The 23,724-nt window shown below is 45.4% G+C and overlaps 1 protein-coding gene across 6 annotated transcripts in view; it reads left to right on the top strand.

The window, feature by feature from the left end:
• Positions 1–23,181, top strand: part of KCNQ2 (potassium voltage-gated channel subfamily Q member 2) — a 64,095-nt gene extending 40,914 nt beyond the window's left edge. For 2 of the 6 annotated variants that reach the window (XM_051632939.1, XM_051632936.1), the window contains 6 exons: positions 9,843–10,066; positions 10,496–10,604; positions 11,131–11,262; positions 13,935–14,042; positions 18,945–19,068; positions 19,823–23,181. In XM_051632939.1, coding sequence (XP_051488899.1) covers positions 9,843–10,066; positions 10,496–10,604; positions 11,131–11,262; positions 13,935–14,042; positions 18,945–19,068; positions 19,823–20,542 — 1,417 coding nt within the window. In that variant the 3' untranslated portion in view covers positions 20,543–23,181. Of the gene's footprint in view, positions 1–2,588; positions 2,643–9,842; positions 10,067–10,495; positions 10,605–11,130; positions 11,263–13,934; positions 14,043–18,944; positions 19,069–19,822 lie in introns of all 6 variants that reach the window. The other 4 variants (XM_051632934.1, XM_051632932.1, XM_051632937.1 and 1 more) reach the window with 3 other exon arrangements.
• The last annotated feature ends 543 nt before the right edge of the window (positions 23,182–23,724 follow it).

The following is a 23,724-nucleotide window of genomic DNA, read 5'->3' as shown; positions in this document are numbered from 1 at the left end:
TTAGTGTGGTTCAGGCTTGGGGTCACCTGGAATTGCTCAGGTGGCTTTTGGTCTTGGTGTAAAATGGAACAGCAGTTCTGAGAGACAGATTGTGCCCTTTCTCTGTTGCTTCTGTTTTGCTTTTCACCCCAAGCTTGTCTCTGTCCATCCCTGACCAAGAGCCAGTAGCTGTGTGCTGGCCTGCTTGGGGGGACAAGAGCTCACCTCCCCATGACATAAAGTCCAGGCTGTGATAAGCAGAAGAGATGCTGGCCTTTTCCTACATGCTACATACCTCTTTGCCCTTTTTATTTTTATTATCTTTCCTTTTTTAAAAAGCTGCTTCCAGAGTCTCCTCTGTTGTCCATTGCTTTAGGCTCTCTGTCCACCCTGCCATCTGCCTTGGCCAGGAGAAATGGCCACCTGCCCTTCTCCAGGCTGGTTGGTTAGCCCCCATGATGCCTCAAAAACCATGCTGCTCTCACAAGGGGTCCAAATATGGGTCTTCTCTGCTTCCTAATCCCAGATGGGGAGGGCTGCTCTGTCTTGGGGCTTTTCTCCCCCCTCCTGCTACAGATAAGCAACAAACCAGAGTGGCAACAGGGTTTGGTTACTGGTTAATCAGGCTGGAAATTTGCTGTGGCATCTCATCTCTGTTTATTTTGTCTTCTGATTGTAATGTCAAAAAGACAAACGTATGGTTAGCTGGGACCGTGGAGGCTCCTACATGAAATGTGTGCTGCAGATGGTTTGATCAACATCTGAAGGCATCCGTGACCACATTTCTTCCTCTTGTATTTTCCAAAATATAATTGGGTGAAAAGCGAAATATTTTTAAACCAAGCAATCATAATAATACATTAATATCAGAGAAAAAGAAACTGAATGATTCTAGGGAACTGGGAAGCTAAAACTCAGATTGCTTTGTCCAGCATGAGTTCAGTCCTGTAGGCAATGAGAGGAACCACTTTGGAAGTGGTGGTTTGTTCTTGACCCTACTGAAGTTAACAAGACCTTGGCCAATATCTTGAATGAATACTGACCTGGGCCTCCTTGTAATGTGTACGTATATCTGTGCATCTATCTCTCGATATCCGTGTATGTATCTGTCTGTCTGAGCTCCACACCACATTAATACTGCTGCTCAGGGTGTGATTAAGGCTTTTGTATGCACTGGAGGATGCCTATGGTGGACTCAGTGGGCCCCTGCTCATCCAGCTTAGACTGTCCAAGGCACCACTAATTGCCACTGCCCGTGGAACCCAATGTCAGGCCAGGAGCCTGCTGGGCCATGTGAGCCTAGGTTGGCGTTTGAGCTTCTCACCCACTAAACTGGTGTCAGAGACTCATGCTGAGACCAACAGTAATCTGGAAATAATCAGTTGCCTTTAGGGGAGCAGATTATTTGCACAGCAGGGACTGCATCTCTCTGTAGGGACTGCAGAGGAGAGTGACCCCCATGTCCCTCTGAGGCCCTGCATGCTGAACATGCCCCTCCCATGCTGCAATACTGAAACCCCAGCTCCAGAACAGCCCCAGTAATACCACCAGTCCCTGGGGATGAAGTATCCCATTGTGGGTACCTGAGGAGTCCCTGGGATGGAGAGGGTGGTATTGGCTGAGCTTGCACAGGATGCTACAAGTTCCTACAACTCCCTTCTCTGTGTGCCCATGAGCTCCTCCAGCTGCCGAGTTCGAGTGTAAAACGAGGTTGGGTTTTTTGTGCCCACCAACCTTTTTCTGTCTGTCCATGAACTTGGCAAGTGACGGCCGCTGGTGGGATGAAGGGGGCCACATCATTACCCTTCCACAGGTCGAGGGCTGCTCCATGGCGTGGAGGACCCTGGTCGTGGTGGCCACATCCTGGCAGGGCAGAGCCTGGGCAGCAACTGGGGATGGGCTCACGGGAGCTGTGGTGGTGCCTGAGCAAAGCCAGGAACTCCCCAGATGTGGTAGGGCCTGTATAAAAAGTGTTATAAAAACCAAATGCTTAAACACAGATGTTCAGACCCCTTCCCCTAAGAGACTGCACCACACTTTTTTTTTTTAATGCCAGGCTTAATATAATGCTGCTTGCTGTAAGAAAAGTACAAATCATTCACAGATTAACTAGCTCACTTTATGAGGTTAGAGTTGGTTTGGGTTGGTTTTTTGTTTTTGTTTTTTTTTTTTTAAAAAAAAGAAATCTGACCTTTTGGATGTTGTTGGGAAAACAAGTTTTTAGCTCTCCATGGCTTAGAAAATAAATTTTAAAAAGCCCCTTTATCTGTTTAGAGGAAGAAAAAATTACTTTTTATTTCCAATGCAGATGAAAAAATATTCCTGAAGGACCCAGTTCTAGATGAAGTGATGCCACCAACTCAAAGCAGGACTTGTCGTTTCTGATAATGACAGTTATTGACCACAGTGAGACAAATTCAGAAACCCTCTTGATTTTTTAAGTGTTTGTGGGTTGTTGTTTTTTTTCTCCACTTAATGCTCAAAGAGAAAAATCCTGTCATGAACCCGGCCCTCAAAACACCTGTCTTTTGAACCTAGAGTCAGTAATCAAAAGTTTCCTGTCTGGCGTTTGCTTCCAGGTCTAATTTTCACTCTCCCCTCATTTCCAGTAAAAGCAAACCGTGCAGAGAGTCACTATGTGGATGCTGCTCAGGAAACTCTAGGTACCACGGGAAATGCGTCGCACGGAACTAATCAAAAGCTGCACGGCTCATTCTCCCTCTGCCCTGCTACCACCTGTTCTGATCACTTCTCTGCTTAATAGAGGTACTAGATGAGTAAAAAAATGAAAAGGTGAAAGAGCCTCCCCATTGCCTGCTCAGAAATTAGAGGCTTCCGTGTCTGCTGATGGTGCAGAACACGGGAATCAAAGAGATGAGGATGGGGAATTTGGTCTGGGCTAGCAAGCCAGTGTCTGCTCAGCAAGGAAGGAGGCTGGGAACTGAAGTTTAACAAATGGTGGAAAATTAAAAAAATAAATAAATTATTTTTTACAAGAAGCCCTCTTCCTACCTGTTGCTCCCCCCCTCCTCAAGGTCTAGGGAATTCTTGCAAATTGAATTGCACTGAACAGCAACATCAAGTAAGTAGCATGAGAAATACCAGCTTCCTACCTCTGCTTGATCACCCTTCCTTTGGCTCTCTGAACACTCCAAATTGATCTCTCCTGGTCTTGTGGCCTTTGGAAGCCACTGCTTGCCTATCTAGCACCTCTACTATGCAGCTAGAGAAGGACTAATCTCAGCCTGTCTCACCAGACAGAGGGGATATGGGTCCCCCTTTAGTGTTGGCGTTGTGAATGGTTCTGTTTCTGGATCCCGTGGGGAACAGGTAGCTAGTGCAGAGGGTTTTATACAAGCAGTGTTTCCATCTTTTTCATCAAGTTGACAATTGTTAGGAGGCTTCAGATGATTCCCAGTGAGCATCCCTCAGTGCACCCAAGGCTGTAAGGGTACACAGATACATCTCATTGTAGTTATGGGTAACTATGTCTACTTCCTCTCCTGCACTGGAAGAGTCTCTTCCCCAGATGCTTGCTGCTTCTCAGCAGCAAACCTGCACCTTCTTGAGTTACCAATGCCCAGAGGTTGCATGCTGTGAATGCTGGCAGGAGAAGCCCCCCAGCTTGGTGCCCCCAGGCAGGCAGGGGCAGCCCAGGAGGGGCAGGGCACTGGCGATGCCGCATGCTTGTGAACTGGGGTTTCTGCATGCTCATTTTTTGGAGTCCGTTTCAATTCTCAAAATCACCAGTCTCTGTCTCCCTCAGAAAGCCAACAAAACAAAGTTTAAAAAGTATATGTATCTCAAATTTTCTCCATCAGTTGTTCCAATCTGTATCTTTTCTTTTCTTGTTATTCTTTTTTCCCCGCTGGCTGTTTTTACTATCTGTCAGTCTAGAAGCCAGGACTTGGTGCCTGAGACATGCGTGTGCCAGAATCTCAGAAGTAGCGTGGTAAATCCCATCTCTGAATGGGTAACAAAAAGGAAGGGTGCACGATCTAGCTTCATAAGAAGTTCTCCATGGTAGGAAATCCTCTGTACCTGGAAAAACAGCCTGAGCCTGAGTTTTGATGGTATGGTGGCCTTCCTTGTAGTTTGTTCTTGAGAGGATTGGTTTAAATATGGGGTGATCATCAGTTGCACAGGCAGTATTTCAATACATTTTCAAATGGCAGAGATTTGGTCATTAATCTAGCTGAAAAAAAATCATCATCATGACTTCTGTAGTGTTCCCATTTGCCAGGTGAGGTGGTTGTATCCTTGGAGGTGGAGGTGTAGTGCAAACAGGGACTCCTCTCTAGAGGTCGCCTTTCTCAGCATTGAGTTTGGTTTTGGCAGAGATTAACACAAGCAGTGGTGTCTGTAATACTGTCCTCTCACCTGTCCGTGTCCAGTTCTGTTTTCCGGAAAATCAGCCACTCTGATCTTAACATCTTCCTTGCATGTCTTCCTAGGCATGAGTTTTTAATTGGTAAAACCAGTGTAATTTTTTTCTATTTTCATCTGAGTTCCTTCCCTCTGTGGTCCTCATTTCATCTCCTCCATCTTGAGTTCTACAAGGGAAAGGGAAGATGAAACAAGTTCTCTCAAGATCTTCTGATCCATTGGAGACCCTGAGGACGATTACAGACTGTGATTCTTCCAGTCAAAAAGCAATCTTGAACTTTGGATTGGCTACAAGAGCATCTTTGTTACCTGCATCCATCCTGAATGTAGTGTTTTAAACACAGTGCTATAGTAAAACTATAGGTTAACCTTGAAGGGACATAAAAAGAATTCAACTGTCTTGTTTTCCTGGACTCTTGGGTTACCTACCTGCAATTACCACCTTGCACAAACTCTTAGGGGCAGATGCCAGCATTTTGATGCATCTAAAGCTGAGTGATAAAAGCCTTTATCTAGGATGCATGTAGCAAAAAAACAGTGAACAATGAGGCAATGATTAAAAATTCAATATAGTTAAATTAATAGGAAACTCTTTAGGAAGCCGTGGTTGCTTAATGTACCAAACCAATGATCTCTAGTCAATAGATGTAATAATGCATGCATTTTTAGACAGTAATGTAACTGTATCAAGCTAGATTATCAGGTCAATCGTATTCTGCTTTGTAAGAGATTTTCCTGCCATTTCCCCACAGAAATGAAGGCACCACAGAGACCTGACAGTGAGAAGAAATGGCAGGCAGGCCAGTGAGGGAAAGGTGTTTGCAAAGCTCTTAACTGGTCTGTGGGTCTGGGTGTGAAATATCTCATAAGCCTTATTGAGGAGTAATGAGCCAGCTTGAAGGTGCAATCCAGCTATTCTGCTTTGCTCCTGAAATGCAAAACAGTTGGGCTGGCAAAAAGCAGAGGCTTCTAGAAGATGCAGGGGGTGTGTGATGTGGAGTTTGACAGCTCTTGACATCAGTATGGGGAGGGTGGAAAGCTCTGTTAGGAAGAGAGGGGGGAGGGTGCAACAGCAGTGCTGCAGAATCCTAAGGGCCAAGGTTAAGAAGACGTGTCTGGCTCCAGTGTCCCTTCACTTCCCTTCACTCACCTGAGGCCCCGTGCTCAGCTGGATCAATGTGGTGGCTGCGGGGATGGTGTGACTCTGACCTTTCCTGTGGTGATTTCAGTGACTCCCTTCAGCTCAGGTCTAACACCATAGCTGTGGACAAGGAAGAGGGTTTGCTCACCCTGACATTGGCTGACCTTTTGCTTTCCTTGTGCTCAGGTTGCTGTGCTTCCCAAAACTCCATTCCCTGGGCTGAGTTCACCTTTGCAGTGGGTTTTCTGAAATCACTAAAGGCAAACCAGGCTTGAGCCTGGTCCTCCCTAGTCATGGCAGGTGTTGCACACACAGACGTGTTTTCTTTCATGTCTCCAGGAACTGGTTTCTGCCTCATGCACACCTGCAACCAGACTGGAGCCCAGTGACAGCCACAGAGGCTGTTGTTCACTCCTGGCACTCTTGTCTGGTTTTAACGAGGTGTTATGACGTGCCATGAGCTCAGTACAAACTCTGGATTAAAAACCAACCTCATTTCCCAGCAGGAGAGAACCTCTTTGCCCTGGCCATAGCTTTTCAGAAGAAGGAGCACTGGCTCTGTTTGAGTTTGTATGCAGAGCTGGATCTGATTCCAGCTCAGCTTGGCTGAGGTTTGCTGCCTGCAGAATGAAAGCAGAAAATGAACAATTGGTCAGGAGTTGTTAAAAAATCAATGAAAGGAAGTTACAGATGATACTTTTGATCCAAAATTACTGCTAGTGTGATGAACCAATTTTTTTGTGAGTGCTGATTTAATACTATAGAGGGCTGTGGAATGAACCTCAACCAAAGGTTTTAAAACAGGAGCTCCAGTCCCTGGCATCCTAAAGAGGCTGATGGCAGCACATTTAAAGGTTAATCTTCATGTGTTTTGCTGCTGATTTCTGGGCTCTTGGACTTAAATGAACCTAAATGCAAAGCCCACTAATGCTGTGAGCATTAGTCAGCTCTGAGACCTTGGATCAGTCCTGAAGTGTTAGTCCAACATGGGCTCTTGTTTTTTTTTGACTGACAGCAGAGAAAAAGTTCACCTCCGTTTCTGTCACTTGTTAAATTGAAGTCAAAAGCTGAAAGTTTGGGAAACCTTCCCCAAGGGCAGCCTGGAAACATAAGGTTTTTTATTGAATGTTTTTAATAGATGCCGATTGAATAGATGGTTATGAAGACCCAGGGACTAAAGCACAACCTATTGTGCTGTTACAGCTTCCCACAGTCTTTGTCTCTGCTTGCAAAGCCACAGTTTTCTTTCCCTTCCCTTGGCCCTGGCATGAGCAGGGTGCCTGCCCCTTGCTCACACTGCCCTGAGCTATCACGGTTGTGAGCTTCAGTTCCTGTCATGGTGTGTGGCTGGGTCACTGCTTCACCACCTTCATGTCACCAGCACAGACACTTTCCACCCACCTGAGGCTCATTTGCCGTCTGCTTGAGTGACATCTCAATACCACTCCTCCAAGACAGCATCACCCTGCATGACTTTCTGGTTGAATGAGAACATGATCTTGGATTAGCTGACAACGTGTATCTCTGTACGTGTCTATATTTCTTTTGGACTCTTCTACCAGCTCCTGCAGACCCCAACAGCATCCTCCTCTGCAGGGATTGTACTTGCATGTGATTCCAGGTGTCATTTCCAATGAGAGAACTGCATGTCAAAAGGGAAACTGCAATTAACTGTTCATGTTGTCTCATGTCATCTATGTTGGAACAAAGAAGTTACAACAGGTGTTTTTACTCAGGGAAAAAACCCACCCAGATCTTAATGATTCATCAGATTTCTGGGTGATTTCTTAATGTGTAAAAGCATTGCACCTCATCCTGCCAGGCTTGAAACTTTGAGCTCACGTTCCTCACTGAGTTCAGTGCTTTCCTTTTTATTTTTTTTCTTTTTCCTGTTGTGATTCTTGCAAACATTTTCAGCAGATATATTGTGGGAATAGAAAAGGAACCCCAAAGAGAGGGCTCTGCTTTACTCAGTGATAGGAAACTGCTTTCACTGCTGAGAGTGATGATGGGAGCAACACTCCAGAGGATGAGGCACAAAGAGATTGCTTTGAATTCTGAAAACTGATGTGTTGCTGATCGATTTTTATTTTTAAAAATGACCAGGTAGTTCAAAATATAAGTACTCCTGGAATGCAGTTGATTCCAGGAATATTATTTTGTAGAGTTAACAAAAAAAAATTAAGAATCCTGTTGGCCTGTTTGGGGCTAAATGACAAAATTTAAATCTGGTTTCTAATCCAAGAAACACAGAATGAGAATTGCTTTTAACTATTTGGCTCATTATCTACAATGATTTTGGTAGCATTAGTGATTAAGGCTTGCATCCAGGAAGGTATTTAGGCATATGCTCATTCCTAGGTTCATGTCTGGATTTGTACCCCTGATCTGATTTTCAGCTCTGCTGAACATCTGTTGATCCCATGGTTTTCAGACAAGCCCTGCGGGTGGGCAGCACATTGGAAGCGGCATCCCCGGTACTTGTCTGAATTAAAAATGCATCTTTAGTTGGATTAATTCTGCCTTTTCTAACTTGGATCAGGAACAAATTTTATTTTCTCTCCAGTGTATTATTCAGTATGAAACTGCTGCCCAGCCAAGGCCTGTGATAACCCTGCTCAGCAGCCAGGAGCTGCACTCCCTGTTCCAGGGTGGTGCCTCCTGGGATCATGCTGCGCAGCTGTGGGAAATGCCACCTCAGCACCTTTCCCTCCCTGTAAATGTTCAGTGTCTTGCAATGGAAAGTGACTTTGTAAAAATAGCACCTTCTTACTCGACAAATCTGCTCACTGTGTGTCTTGGAGTCACATCATCACTGCCAAACGGGAATGGCTGAGCCCGTCGGCACAGGACAGCTGGCACGGCCGGGAAAAGGGAGCTGAGTTTTGCTTTGCTTTAAATACCAGCAGCTAAATCCTGACTGAAGAACCTCGTGCCAGTTTTGAAGGCAAAGGAGGACTGCTTGGCTCCGAGTTTTGAGGTGGCGTTGCTGAGAGACAGAAAAAAAAACCAGGTCTTTGGTTGGTAACCTGGAAATCTGATATGAAAATCAAAATTCCTGCAATCTTCTCCCTGCAAACTGAGTCAGAGCATTGGCAGCCAGATGATAAGTGGTACAGATTATTGGGAATTAGATCCATGGGTTTGCTCAGTTCTGATTTGCCTTTGTATAAAATATTAGCTACCTGTGCAAGTGCCTTGCACTGGTCATCTAACCCTTATTAGCATATTCTAATAATCAGTTGCCATTCAGGAAATATCAGATTATCCAAATCTATTTGCAGTTTGGTTTCCCTAATGCTGTCTCTATTTAGTTTGCCCTTTCAGAAAGATTCCCAAAATCTTTTTGGTTTGCAATTTTCTCGTGAAAATCCATCATCTTCATTTGGGTGAACATTTTTACTTACACATTTCAGAATTTGGAAAATAATTCAAGCCAGGTGGTCATCAGACTATTTCTCAATGAGATCATCTCCGTTTCTGGAGAGATCTTTTCAAACTGTAATTAAACAATTTTAAAGGAATGGGATTTTAATAGAAAATAGCAATAAAATGCTATAGTCTGGAGATGTAAAATTCTTCTTCGCGTGTCCATGATCTCCAGAGCCAACCTGCAGAAGCTTTTATATGGAAAAGCTTAGCCAGCTTTTAGATTGAATCTTAATAGGATACCAATGTCCTGCACTTTAAAGTGTTAGGATTTAAGTATATAAATAAGTGAGTAGAAAAAGAGGAACACTTTGGAAGATATAAAAGGGGCAGTTCATGTTTTAGGAAGGAGGAAAAATGGGAGCTGAATGAGGGGAAAAGACAGATCTGAGTGCCAGAAGTGAAGTGTTTCCAAGAAAGGTAAAAGTTTCTGATAAAGGCTTTTTTTTTTTTTTTTTTTTTTTTTTTTAAGTGGTATTTTCTTATCAGATACAGGGTTTTGGAAGGCAGTTGTGAAAGAAAAGCTTCCTCACTCATGATCAGAGCTGATCAGTGATTTAAGGAATCATAACCTCATTGTTGACCGTCATTCTGTCCCACCAGCCCTGGCATCCCATGAGGGGCTTCTGTTTAAGTCCTCATTTTCTCTCTCTTAAGAATCATTCCCATTTCACTCATGGTGGAAACATTCCTACAATGCTTTCTTTAAAAAACAAAAACAAACCCAAAAAAACGATTTTATTTTTTTTAAAGAAAAAAAAAAAAGCCAACAGCAAAACGACATCTCACTGCTGCTTGGAAGTGCTCTTGGTTTCTAATGGCTGGTGGGGAAGGACTGCGTGGTTTCCAGAATGACTCCTCCTGCTGTCTCCTTTTTGTCTTTGTTTCAACGTGTTTCTCTGAACAGTCAGAAGGTCAGTTTGAAAGATCGTGTCTTCTCCAGTCCCCGCGGTGCTGGCACCAAAGGGAAAGGCTCTCCACAGGCTCAGGGCATCCGGAGGTCCCCCAGCGCTGACCAGAGCATCGAGGACAGCCCAAGCAAAGTGCCCAAGAGCTGGAGCTTCGGAGACCGCAGCCGAGCCCGCCAAGCTTTTCGCATCAAGGGAGCAGCCTCGCGGCAAAACTCGGAAGGTGAGGGCTTGGGGTGCTGTGGCTGCCCCCAAATCCTCAGCTGGCCTCTCCCTCCCTGCCTCACAAGGGCAGAGCTGCAAGCCAGGGTACTCAACTAGGTCTCCTTTCCCTTTCAGTGCTTTAGCTCAGATGCAGGAGTACAATCAAAGAGAAGAAAAGCCCTGCTGACACCCATGATGATAGTTTATCTATCTAGGGATGGGGAAAGGAGGGAGAGGCAGGCATCTCTTGGTGGATGCAAGCTGCAGTTGGCATTGCTGGATGTCACCTGAACACACCTTGGGAAATGCTTCCATTGGGAAGCTCAGCAAAGACACCTCTGGTGCTTCCTAGGGTTTCTCTTTGCCATTCAACTCACCTTTCCTCATGGGGGTACCAGCATGGGAAGTAGTAACATGTTGTCTTTATTCCTCCCTCTCCCACTCCCAGAAGCAAGCCTCCCTGGAGAAGACATTCCCGATGATAACAAAAGCTGCAACTGCGAGTTTGTGACGGAAGATTTGACGCCGGGACTGAAAGTCAGCATCAGGGCAGTGTGGTAAGAGAGGGGGAGGGAGAAAGCAGTCTGGAAAAATAAATACTAGAAAAGAAATTTAAAATCCATTCAGAGGTGGCAAATGCCAAAGTGTCTTTGCTGCAGGCTGTTTTCCCCTGGGTGGCCTGCCCTCCTTTACAGAAAATGCTGCCAGAAAAGGCAATTTCTGCTGAGCGAAGGAATAAATGGAGAAACAGGAATATCTCCTGCAGGGATGCAGCCAAATGATCACTCTCAGCAGCTTTGAGATTTAATGTTGACTTTTCTAAGAGCTGTGCAGAGAGGACACTTGCACAGCTGATAGTCCAAGGGACACTGGGGACCCCCTGTTGCAGACAGGGCTTCAGCCACCAGCCCCCACCACCCCCTTCCCCTCTCCTATTGCCACATCCTTTCCCAAACCCGCAGGGTTGTGATTTATTCCATTTTATTCCCAAAGCATCTCCGTGCGGTGGTTTTTATCTGCTGTTAAACGGGTCAGGCTGCAGCCCAGGGGCTCTACTTTGCCTTTCCTCTCCATCTCCTGCAGCATTATGAGATTCCTTGTCTCCAAGCGCAAGTTTAAGGAGAGCCTTCGGCCCTACGACGTGATGGATGTCATCGAGCAGTATTCTGCTGGGCACCTGGACATGCTCTCCCGGATTAAAAACCTTCAGGCCAGGCAAGAGACCCCTCTCTTTTCTTCATTTTTTCACTGTTATTTATCCATCATGGAGGTATTGCCAGGAGAGAGACACTTGCCTTTGCAGCTGCAACTTATTCTTTTCTTCCTAAGAGAAATCCTCAAGGAAAACATCAATGCTTATGGCTGGAGCCTACAGGAATGATCAGGACAGGGACTGTAAATGGTGAGGTTATGCCCCTAAAACTGCCTTACTGCTCCCCTCCCAGGACATAATACACACATAAAACATGGCTCATCCTCCTCCAGGCCTTACTCTGGGAGTTTCTATCACTATTTTATGTCCCATAGGTAAGGCAGGTGTCTCTGTGCTTCTCCTGGCAGGACAGCAAAGGTTTGGTGCTCCAGTCTTAAGGCAAATGTGGCCAGCTTGGTAGCTTTCTGCTTCATCCCAATGTTGGGATGCTGAGCTGGTGCAGGAGGAATCTCTCCTTGGGTGGTACAGTCTGCTAAAAATACATGGAGGTGGATTTAGCTGAGCTGCATTTCAGTCTCTTCAAATTCTGGGGGGAGGTGAGTTAGTTTTAATCAGGGAAGAAAAGGGGACAATTAGAACCAAGAAGAGCATTTAAAATTTAATTTTCTGCTGTGCTCATCCCAGATGAATTTGGTCCCCTGAGAAGAGGATCTGAGCGAAACCTTTTTGTCTGACCCCTCTTCCCTCAGCTCTGATGTCCCACACTGAAAACCAGACCCCCAACACCCCTCAGCAGTGTCAGCTCAGCAGAAGTGGCCCCAGTTTTGCTGAGCTCATGGGACACCCAGAATGGAGGCAGGGCTTGACCACAGGCTATCTCCAGACAAAATAATTTACCATTTACTTTTACACTTGAAGAATTAAAGTATTTGCCTTCATGGCTGTGGCAGCCCAGCTTCCTCTGGAAGCTGCTGGAGGAATTTTCCTTACATTCCAAACCCATCTAGGTGTAGAGTCAGCAAATGTACAAAAAAGAAGGTACTTGAATGTGCAAACACCTGATATGAACCCCAGCAATGGAATAAGAAATTGGTTTAGGTAGAAGAAGAATCTCTTTTCTCCCATCAAGCTCTCAGAGACAATTTTAACTCTGCTATTTTTGATGTTCAAGCAGTAGAAGTAACTTTCTCAGTGTTACTGCACACTGTGTTTCCCATTTCCAGACATGCAGCCAGAAGTGAAATTCTCCTTTGCAAAGGAGACTAAAATATTCTGGAGAATTTCCTCTCCTTGAGCCTCTCACCCGCACTGAGCACGAATTCAGTAATTATAGATCCAAGAATTGTAGCTGAATCTGGAGAGAAAAGAGAAGGAGGAGGGGATTTATACTTCCTAACTTTAATAACTTGGAATGTGAGGCCTCCAGGCTGCCTCCCACAGTGGGTGGTGAGCCATTGGGGTTGTCATCTCCACTGCCTCCAGGTGGGACACTGGAGTTTTCAACAGCCTGAGCTGGTGCAGCCATTGCCTCACCAGCTGCCCATGTCTTCCATTGCCAGTCCCTCAAGGTGATGTGTTGCAAAGAAAATATGGTGTGGTTGACTGGTTTTTTTGGGATGTTTGGGGTGATGAATTGCAGCGTTCAAATACCAAACTGAATTTTCCTTTTTAGCTGTAGCCATTGGACCACGAGTCTGAAGTTGCTGAGGCTGGACTAGTCTAGGGCTCCCATCCACCCCCTTGCAGGGAAGTCAGGAGGACCAGGAGTTTTCACTCTCTCTACCAAGCAGGAGATCAGTGATGGTGACAGGAGCAAATCCCCTTGGGGCTGTCTTTTGAAGCCCTCACCATCATAGTCAGATGGGTACCAAGAATCCCATGGCTGGTCCCTGTCCCAGTACAACTGGAAGGGGCACCATGGAGATGAGGTGCGTGTCTGGGATGGCCAAGGCCAGTGTTGGGACATGACCAACGGGGGCTAGAAGCACAGAGCATCCATAGAGTGGGGCCCGGGGAGGTTGTCACAGGGCACTCAGAGGAGAGCAGACGTTTTTCTCTCCCTTCAGCTCAGCAGGGCTGGTTTTGACCCCCCATAGGCAGGGCTTTGGTGGATTAAAGTGGCATTCCAGCTAATTTCTGGGGTGTTTACATGCACTTTCCTCTTTAATCATTAATGCCTCTCTCACTGTGTCTGCAATGTGCTCTTTTCAGTGTTGTGTTTGCACTGTCTCGTGTCTCATCCTGACACCTTGCCAACCACGGATGTCTCCCATTCATGCAGTTATACAATCCCCAGCGTATCCTGCCGACTCCAGCTCGTGCTTTCTGGGCTAGCTGGGGGTGTGTTATCTAACACTGGAACTGGAAGGAGAATAATCATGTTTTTTTCATATCCAACCACCTCAGTGGGCTATTGCTACATTTATGAAAGTATATTCCAGAGGGTAAAGCATGGGGCTTATTATACAAGGGGCAGGGGGGATCTCCTCATGATGTTTAGTGGTGCAAATTTCCGAGTCTTACCTCAGGGTGGGCAAGACTGGTTTTCACCGACAGCCAGGTGGTAGGAAAGCACCTTTGGTTTCCAGCAGAATATATGTTCAAATTCTCTCTCTCTCTCTGTCGTTCTGTTTTTCAGTTGTTTCTTTCTGCAACTTTTTCTGACCTACTTTTCTCTACGTGTTGCTTCATTATGCATTTTGCTGGTGTCTTTTTTTCTTATTTACTTTGCCAGGATAGATATGATTGTGGGTCCCCCACCCCCTTCAACTCCCCGGCATAAGAAGTATCCAACCAAAGGACCCATGTATTCTTCCAAAGAGTCTCCCCAATACTCGCCTAGGTTAGGACTCACCAAAATGCTGCTTTCTCTGGATTTTTCATATGCTTAAGGTCAAACCCCTTTCATGCCAGTTATATGACTGAGCATTTATCACTGAGCAATGCAGCTTGCTAAATCATGGCACAGGAGGGCTTGCTACTCTGGGTGTGCTCTGATTGACCTGCAGAAATGAGCTTTCACACTAGGCAAACCAAAGGAACACAAAAGGGACGTCCATGCACTCATCAATACCCATCAGTTCCTTCAGCTGCTGTGTTTTCTACTTGCAGTCTTTGAGGTGTTAGAAAGCAACATTTTTTTCTCCTTAAAATCTCATCTTTTGTAAGACTGACATCAAATGTAAAAGGTGAAATATTTACCCATGAAGCCAATGTAAACAGAAGAATCTGCTTTTTAAATGATTAAACACTCCACACACAAGTGAAGGAGCCATTTTGCAACTCTTTGCACTATGAAATGAGTTTACTTCTCTGGGCAAAGTAAGAATGAAGTGTTTCATACCCAATGAAATCAGTGGTCTATTTTTCTTGCTGGTGCTACTCTAACTGACCACAGAGGAAAAAAATGTATTAAAATATTGCAGCCATGGCACTCTTATGAAAAAAATAAATCCAGATTTTGCAAGCCAAAGGAAGAGCAGGCATCAAACCCAGCCCCCAGTCATGCAGCAAGGGTTTTTTTCTCATTGCTTTTATCAAGTTCTCTCTTTAGGTAAAACTGTAGATGAAGCTGATGCCATGAGGAATGTATTTGCAGTGAAGTGCCATTTTAGGGCATTCTGAGGGGCAGTCAGCAGGGCCATGAGCTGAGCTCTGATTTCACTTTATATTGAGACCACTGGAACCCAGAGCAGGTGTAAATATTTGCCAGAAGTCACTTTTCCATGCACAATGCACAAATAGTAGGTGATTTTTAAATGCAGCAAGCTTAGCCTCGGATCTATTTGTTTTTTCCTGAATATATTTGCCCTCCCTAACAGCTAATACATGACAAATCTCTGGTCTTTATTTAAGCTAGTCTGACTAATCGTCACTACAGGAATGTCAGCAAAAGAAGTATTGAAATCTTATCTTTTCCCACTTAGCTAGCTCAAAGATTAAAAAATATAAGAGAATTTTCCAGAAGCCCCAAGCTTTATGCTTGGAAAAAAAGATGCTCTCGAAAAAGCATTTTCCCCATTTCTCCTTCATGTCAAATGATGAGGCCCAAAACTAGTCCAGCAAAGTTGGCTAGAGACCAGGGATGTCCATGGCTGTGGTTTGGCTGAAGGTGTTTGGTCCCTGCTGTACACACAGACAATCTGGATTAAATTCCCCTTGTCACCTGATTTAACATAGAACAGGTGTAACTTCAGCTGTAACTTTTAGACAACAGATATTGGTCAAAATATGCCTAGAACAAACTTTTTTTTCCAAATGAAGAGGTTAAGTAGCCAGTCCTGTTACAGGATGAAGGGGGTTTGGCTTCAGTGCCTGGATAGTGTACAAAAAATTTTAAGACTTAAGGAAAAAAAACCCACCAAGAATTGAATATATATTCCCAAACACTTCATTTTTATCTCATTTGAGCCATTTGACCTTTTGATGTCTGCTTCTGGCCTGAGGGTGACATATTACACCTCTTTGCATGCACTGTTAGCATGAAACATAATGAAGCATGAGAAAACCTGCACTGGCTGATGCAAGACTTTGCTTTTTCTTTTTCTTTTTTTCTTTTTCTTTTTTTATTTTTGTATGATTAGAAAGAAGCAAAGATACCAAAGTTCACTTTAAAGAGCAACCCCCTTTCTTTCTCCCTCCAAAACTAAGCTGCAGCAGAGCCTTTGGAGGACAGCAGATGGCACAGTTTGTCAGCCAGCCTTGGAAATCTCTGAATCTTCTTCTGCCACAAAGGGAAATACACGGGGCTGACTCTTCCATAGCCTTGGCTGATTTCTTCCCTCTGCACTTGTGCAGGCACAAGGCTCCCCATGGGATGTACAGAAGAGATTGGGCATCTCAGAAGATTTGTGGTCTCTTGTCATGCTGTAGGAACACATACTATCTCCCTCTGCTTGCAAACAGAATATGTTCTGTCTTCTTCATCTTTTGAACTTTGCTGCCCAATTTGGACAAAACCCCACATTCTTTTTTCATGGCTAAAAGAACCTTCTGCTCTTTGTGGTGCTCAGCTAGGTGCAGGTGGTTTGGAAGTTCCTAAGGAAATTCATCTCTTCTCTTTTTTCAGATAAGGCTGAGAGTGTGAGTGTGTGCTTACAGTGCTGAGAAGCACTCTCCCTTGATCTGATTTATGCCTTGGGAAGCTCAGAGGTGAGACACCTCGAGAGTGATTTCTCCCATACAGAGAAAAGGACTTGGTTCACCTTCTTCTCCCTTCTCTCCCCTGAAGTCAGTGGGCCACAGCTGCCCACTGCACCATCCTCTGTGCAGACCCTGCCTCCAAGGCGAGGTCTGGTGCTCTGGTTTCTCAGAGCTGTGGAAGATGACCACCTCAGGTGTCAGGATTATGTTAAAATATAGAAACAAAGGGAGTGAATCAAGCAGGAATTCTCCTGGGCTGTGCTGTCAATGATATATGGGCAAAGGCTTCTGGATGTTTTGTGGGATTCAGTCCTGCTTTTAAATCACAGCAGGTCTACAGGCATGTCCAGCCTGAAGGTGATGTAGGAAGTCAATGCTTTTCTATATGCTACTAGTGATCACTGCACTTGTGAAGTGCCAGCTGGCCTCCTGTGCTTCACATGGGTCATGTGAGGTTCATTTAATGAATAGCTTTTCTCTTAAGGACCTGGAAGAGAGCACACAAGTCCTTCCTCAATTTCTGCAAGATTAGAAGGAGGGTTGCACAAGACTATCTCTGCTGTTGTGACACTGTAGCATGGCGATGTTCAGTTTTCCCCTGTGTTACAGTCTGTCCTGCCTCCCTGCCCTCCTCAGCAACTGTTGAAGGATGTCTCGTTTCCATTAGTGGTCACATTTCAGTGTTAGTGCTAGATGGGGCATGAGGACAGAGCACCCTGACTGTTCTCAGCCTTCTGCAGTATTCAGTAGCATTTAGACTTGGGGCCTCCTTAACTGCATGTCCATTATTTTACTGGTCTACTTGCTTGTGCATACAGGAGAGGAGTTCGTACAGTGGCTGTACTACGCCTTGACTTGTGATTCCAAACCAAGGTAGCCCGAGGTATCCAATTTCATACCTCTTTGCTTACATGGTAACAACATTGTTGTAGGATTTCTTGTGCTGTATGTCATGTCAGTAATTGCTTCCTTTGTTGGGAGTTCCTGTACATGTCAATAATTTGCTTCTCCCATTACAAGAGAGAAATAAGGCATGCATATTCCTCACACTTGTAATTCTGGCACTTGGTGCTCCTTGTACTCCTGTGCTTGTATTTCTAAGCAAAGGATCAAACATGACTTTTAAAGCAGAACGGTATTCTGTTGCATCCCTGCCCAAATGAAGTATCTTCTGGGATCAAAGATAAACTCCAAAACAATTGCTGGCTTGTATTTTCTGTCTTTGGTGTGATGTGTTCATCCACTTCATTTCCTTGAGCCAGATCTTCTGGTGCTGCAAGCTGCTGTTGCTCTAATATAAGCCAAGGGAGCCACACTGATCCATACCCACCAATATCTGTCCCTGAATGTCAGCAGTCAACATACATATCAAGTCCCTGTCAAACAAAGAGAAAACAGATGGCTCTTGTGTTGGAAACAGCCTCACGTCTCATTCCTTTCCTTTGTTTTTCTTTGTTCATTTTCCCTTGTCTGTCTGTGTTCAGCTCCTTCCTTTTCCTCCTCCTGGTGCATGGACCCATGGCCCACCTGGCAGAACTGCGTAAGAAGCATTTTGAGTTTTCCACTCGAGATACCTCAACTTGGTTTCAGGCAGATGAATTAACCCTTCTTTCCCCCCTGCCACCCTTACTTTTGGTGCATTATGCAAGAGTAAAATTTGCCTGCTGTAGAATTAGGTTATGAACTGGGCTGCCATTTTAAGAAGCTGTTCCAAAACTGAGTGAATCCCTTGTCTTTTGAGGGATCAAGAAGCTCCAGACTTGGCTCTCTAGAAAATTTATAGTTTAATGCCTCAAATACAATTGATTCCAAGCTTCCAAACTGGCTCTGTGTCCTCCCTCTGCAGATGGAGCTGTGGATCAGCCCAGGTGTTTCTGGGCTTGGAAGGAGGAGTTGCAAATGTAACCTGTGTAAAAAACTCTGTGTCAAACACACCTAGAAGCTTTAGCTGCTGATTTGGCGGGAGTGTCCTCTGCTGTTACCAGCTTGGAGCCCTTGGAGACCATCTAATAGCAGAGGTGTGAATTGCTGTAGCATTGAGATAAAGACAATTTAGTAAGGTTTGGTTGAGTTAGGAGCAAATTCAGCCTTGATGGAATTCCACTAAAACTGTTTGCCTGGATCTTAGGGCAAATGGCTCCTTTTCATGGACGTGAGAATTACACACTTACGTTTGCATCGAAAAGAGGAAACTGCTGCAAGGACTGAAAAAAATCCCACTGACATGCTAGACAGAAAACTTGGTCTTCCCCAAATTAATAATTTCTCACTACAAATAACAAGTTAATGGATTTGGAAGAAAACCAGTTAAAGACAATACTTTGCAGCGGGTAAATTTACTGTGCATAATGTGCCAGGTTTTATCCGTGTAAACAGAAATGGATAATTTCAAACTCTGCTAATCCTGCTCTGAATTTTGCATCTGAATTAACACTTCAGTGCCACTGCGTGTCTGTGAGTAATTTGTAGTGTTAGTTGGGAGAGAGGCTGTTGCTTTGTCCCCTGGAGGCGCGACAAGCGGAGCCTTCCTCGCCTGCTGCCTCCAACTGACTCCAGGTCCTTTTCTGGGGGCGGGTGGGGGGGAATTTTCTGACTCTGGTAGAGTTGACCAGATCGTTGGGAGAGGATCTTCCATGACTGACAAGGATCGAACCAAAGGGCCGGCAGAGGGGGAGCTGCCTGAAGACCCCAGCATGATGGGCAGGCTTGGAAAAGTTGAAAAACAGGTATATTGGGGCAGAAGGGGGCTCCTACCAGAAGGTGTTGCAGACATTGGGGGTGGGGGGTGGTTTCTTGCCTTATTTTTCCCCAGTTCCACTTTGGGAAAGAAAAAAAAGTAGTAAAACCTAAGATTATTTTGAAAAAGAAGCAAGGTGGATGTTATGAAAGGCTACTAAGTGTCTTAGAAGCCCAAGTACTTCTTTCAAAACAGGCACTTTGGAGTCTGTGACATAAAGACTTCCTTTTTTGGTGAGTCTACCAAAAATCTACATTATTTTTGGAAATGACACATAGGTTTCTTTGCCACCATACTGGACATGTTTTAAATGAGTCCATGAGCCTGGCTACTGTAGCTGCTGGCCTCACCAAGGGTGAAAATCTTCCTAGAGGATAAGACTCAAGAACCCCTGTGGCCACCCAAGCCCAGGCAAGTGCCAAATGCAGTAAGGAGATAGAAACCACTGGAAGAATGTGAGGGGTCCAGCTTTCCTGGAACTTCATGCATGTCAAAAATACTACAGGACCTTAAGTTAAACCCCATAAAAAAGATAGGAAACCAAGGGTTGTTTTTTTTTCAGAATAGGACAATTAAATGTTTACTAAAAGTTTCAGTTTGCTGTTGGTCAGTGTAGACAGACATTATCTATGAAGACCAGGACCACACTTGCCCCTAGATGGGCTGGAAGTGCCTTGTACTCAGGATGTTAACTTGCTTCAGCCAACACATCGTGTTATCACTGGAACTGTGGTGTTTTGCAGGTTCAGTCAATGGAGAAGAAACTGGACTTCCTGGTGAACATTTACATGCAGCGGATGGGAATCCCACCAACAGAGACGGAGGCTTATTTTGGGTCCAAAGAACCAGACCCAGCACCTCCCTACCACAGCCCCGAAGACAGCAGGGAGCACATTGACAAGAACGGCTGCATCATCAAGATCATCAGGTCCACCAGCTCCATGGGTCAGAAGAACTTCTCTGCCCCACCAGCCCCGACCAACTCCTGCCCGCCCTCAACGTCATGCCAGCAGCAGGTCTACCAGAGGCAAAGCCACGGTTCCTCGCCCGTTGGAGACCCCGGCTCGCTGGTGCGCATCCCACCGCCGCCCTCCCACGAGCGTTCCTTGTCTGCCTACAGCGGTGGGCACCGGGCGAGCGCCGAGTACCTGAGGAATGAAGACATTACAACCAAACACCACGAGAGTGCCATGAGAGACAGCGACACGTCCATCTCCATCCCCTCAGTAGACCACGAGGAACTGGAGCGCTCTTTCAGTGGCTTTAGCATCTCCCAGTCCAAAGAGAATTTGGACATCCTTAACAACGGTTGCTATGCAGCCGTGGCCAAAATCAGACCTTACATTGCAGAAGGGGAATCAGACACCGATTCTGACCTCTGCACGCCCTGTGGTCCTCCTCCCAGGTCAGCCACGGGTGAAGGACCCTTCAGTGACATGGGCTGGTCAGCCCCCAGGCAGTGAAACCTTCTCACAGCTGCCGAGCCATGTCCTGGCAGCTGCCTGCTCCAGCTGTCCACGTCTGAAACTTCTCAAGGAGATTGACAGCTAAGGTTTTCCTCCTTCTAGGACATCCTTAGCTGGTGGATACTTTCTTGCAGCATACTCTGGGGGGTGAATGAGCAGGTGTGAGCCTGCATTTGTGGAAGAGGTCATGATGGTGAATGAACTGGAGCTTTGAAATCCAGTTTTCTTTCATACTCTCTAAGATCATAAGGTGAAATTATTTCATGGGGCAGGGTAGTAGATGATTTGCATTTCTTGGGAATCTTCAGAAGTGCAGGGCAGGAATAGACCACGCAGCCAGGGCTTTTGGAGGTCACAGTAAGTGGTGGCTGACAAGTGTTATGTGGGAATTGCCACACCATGGCATTGGTGATGACACCTTTAGGTGTTCAGGAGTCACAGAATGAACACGTGTTTGTCCCTGGCTTAGATTTCAGGTCACGTATAATTACAGGGGGTTGTTACTCTGTGGTTCCTCATCAACCATCAAGAAGGTGGCATAATTCCAATATAATACATGGAAACTTTGCATAGGCCCCAGGAAGAGAGGGATAGCGACTGGAATCTTGACATGAACAGAAAACATGGCCTCAAAGTGGGGCAGGTCAGGGTACCACTCCGAACCAGAACAGTTTGGAAATTATCCCATCTTAGGAAACTGGAAAAACTCAGAAATGTGAGCTTGAGTGCAAAAAGAGACACCTCAGAGGGCGGAGAAATGAGACAGAAAAGGAGAATAAGTGGCTGTGGGGCTGGAGTTGTATGTTTTAAACCATGTATTATATTTAATTATCTCGCCTCCTTTTGACAACAAACCTGGAGATGCTTGGGAAGCAAAGGTAAACCAAAGGCAACCCCTCCGGAGGGCTGCCATGGGGTAAAGCCATACTCATGGCCAACAGGGCTGTTGTGGAGGCCCAGCCACCAGGCCAAGGGGCAAGGGTGGATATGCAAGATGCTGTGGTCCCCGCGTTGCTGCGAGTTAAGTGCTGAGCTCCGTCCTTTTGAAGCCGTGTTGGTCAGAGCAGGCACTTTTCGTACAGTTTGCATCGTGCCTGAACACTTTTGCACACACTATGCCCCATGAAAATCTTCCCTTTCTTCTTCTGCCCTGCCAAGAATCTCTCACCCGTGTTCTCAGGACATCCTTTGGTTTTGTTTGGATCTCTCAAGCTAAGACACGCTTCTTCGTTTCTTCGTGGTCTTTCAGAAGCCTCTTCCCCATGTTTGCCAGTAGGGTGTGCCAACCCAAGTCTGCCCCATGTCCTTGTTGTTAAAATACTTTCTCTTGGAAAGACCAGTTGTTACCGGGAACCTCAGCAGCGTGTTCAGCTGGGGGGAGGTGAGGGGAAAAGTGATGCTTGAAATATCTTTTTGGACCAAAATGAGTCACAAAGTGATCTTTTCATGAAGAGGTTGGTTAGGTTTTGTTGCAAGAGGGTGGATCAGGAGGAGTGTGCGTGGGATCCATCTCCAGGGCTGGGACACCACGGCTGGTGTTGTGCCTCTGAGCCCTCCCATGCATCTACAGATCCTGTGTGTGTTTCCTGCCGGGGCTGTGATTTCAAGCCCCCTCTCTCCACATTTTCCTGTGTTGGATCAAGATCTTGTTAAGGATATTTAGGTGACAGCTTCATTCCACATTTTCCCGTGTTGGAACAAGATCTTGTTAAGGATATTTAGGTGACAGCTTCATTTCTGTGTCGCCTTGAGAGGCTGAACATGGGCTTCCTTGCAGCAAAGGGGGGATCACAGCTGCCCTCTCCCCTCCCTTTTTCTTGAGCAGAGGCAGTGACCAGGGGAGACTCAGGACTACTTTGGCCTTAAGGGAGATGTGGGTGCAGTCTCAGAGCTTGTGGACAGGAGGTAAAGCCATCTTTTCCTAGTAGTGAAGACCTTCCCATGGGATTGAGGAGTGGGAAGAGGCTCTGCAGAATTTTTCCTGCCATTTTTCACCATTTGGGAGGCGAAAACATTTTTTCTTAGAGGGAACCTGGGCTTCCAGCCATGCTAATTCCTTTCTTTCCCATTTGATCCATTTTTTTGTTAACTCCTGCAGCTTTTCCCTCTCTGCTTGTGCTCCCAGACTCCTGTTGGCTCCACATTTCTTTGTGCAAAGTGAACCGAGTGATGTCCTTGACTTCGACACCAAGAAACCTTTAAATGCAAAATGGCTGCAAATTGTGCAGATTTTCCCCCTAGTGTGCTGCAAAATGAGATCTTTTGGTAGAGCAAGAAATGTCAGCAGGTCCCAAATCACACTTGGTGGCCTGTGGTTTCTACAAGACTTGAAGAATGGAAATTGAATTGGCTGAGGCAACAGGCAGTGTTGCTCCAGCCAGCTGCTTGCTGCACATTTTCTCCAAGTCAGAGATAAGAAAGATTTATTATCTATTTGTTTGCAATTCTTTTTAGAGGCCTGCTGGAAATTTGGCACAGAAGGGTATGATATAAAGGCAGAAACTCCAGATAAGGATGAGGATGATGTCATATGGTCCTATTTCAGCCCAGGTACGTGACTGGTCTTTCATACAGGAGACAGAGTTAGCAGGACTTCAAGGCACAATTTTTGCAGGATGTAGTTTTCATCATGTCTTAATTTTGAAGCCCTATTCACTCTATTTTGTATGGCAATTTCCTAGTTCTTATTGCAAAACCCCTTTCTCTGCTCAGCTGATGTTACAGGTAGTGCCACTGTGTCCCCAGGAGATGCAGTTCCCTGTCCCCCCCTGAGTTTTCCACAGGCTGCAATCTGGCAGCCCTTTACCTCCTTTAGGAAGAATTGTGTTTTCCCTCTTCAGCTAAGTTACTACACCAGAGTTGATAAAGAACTTTTAACTTGTAGCTTTAAAAGGTGTTGGATTTGTCCCACGGTGGCTGATAACAGAAAAAGGTTTTAAATATATGCAGCACAGATTGTATCTTGCTGCTACCAATTTCACAAATAAATTTAGAAGGTGTAAGAAAGATTCCATTTTATCTATGGCATAATTTCTAAGAAATTCTGCCACATGCCTCCATCCCCAGCCTTGCCATAAATTGTCACTTCTCATAACCCAGGCAAAATGGCTTGACCTGGATTTTGAGTTAACTTATAGTAGAATTAACTCCAGATAATGCTCCTTCAATTATTTATGCCT

Source organism: Apus apus, chromosome 15 (genome assembly GCF_020740795.1).
Source record: "Apus apus isolate bApuApu2 chromosome 15, bApuApu2.pri.cur, whole genome shotgun sequence".
In the NCBI taxonomy this organism is placed as follows: domain Eukaryota; kingdom Metazoa; phylum Chordata; class Aves; order Apodiformes; family Apodidae; genus Apus; species Apus apus.
Note: the sequence above shows the minus strand (reverse complement) of the source record. Positions and strands in the feature narration are given on the sequence as shown.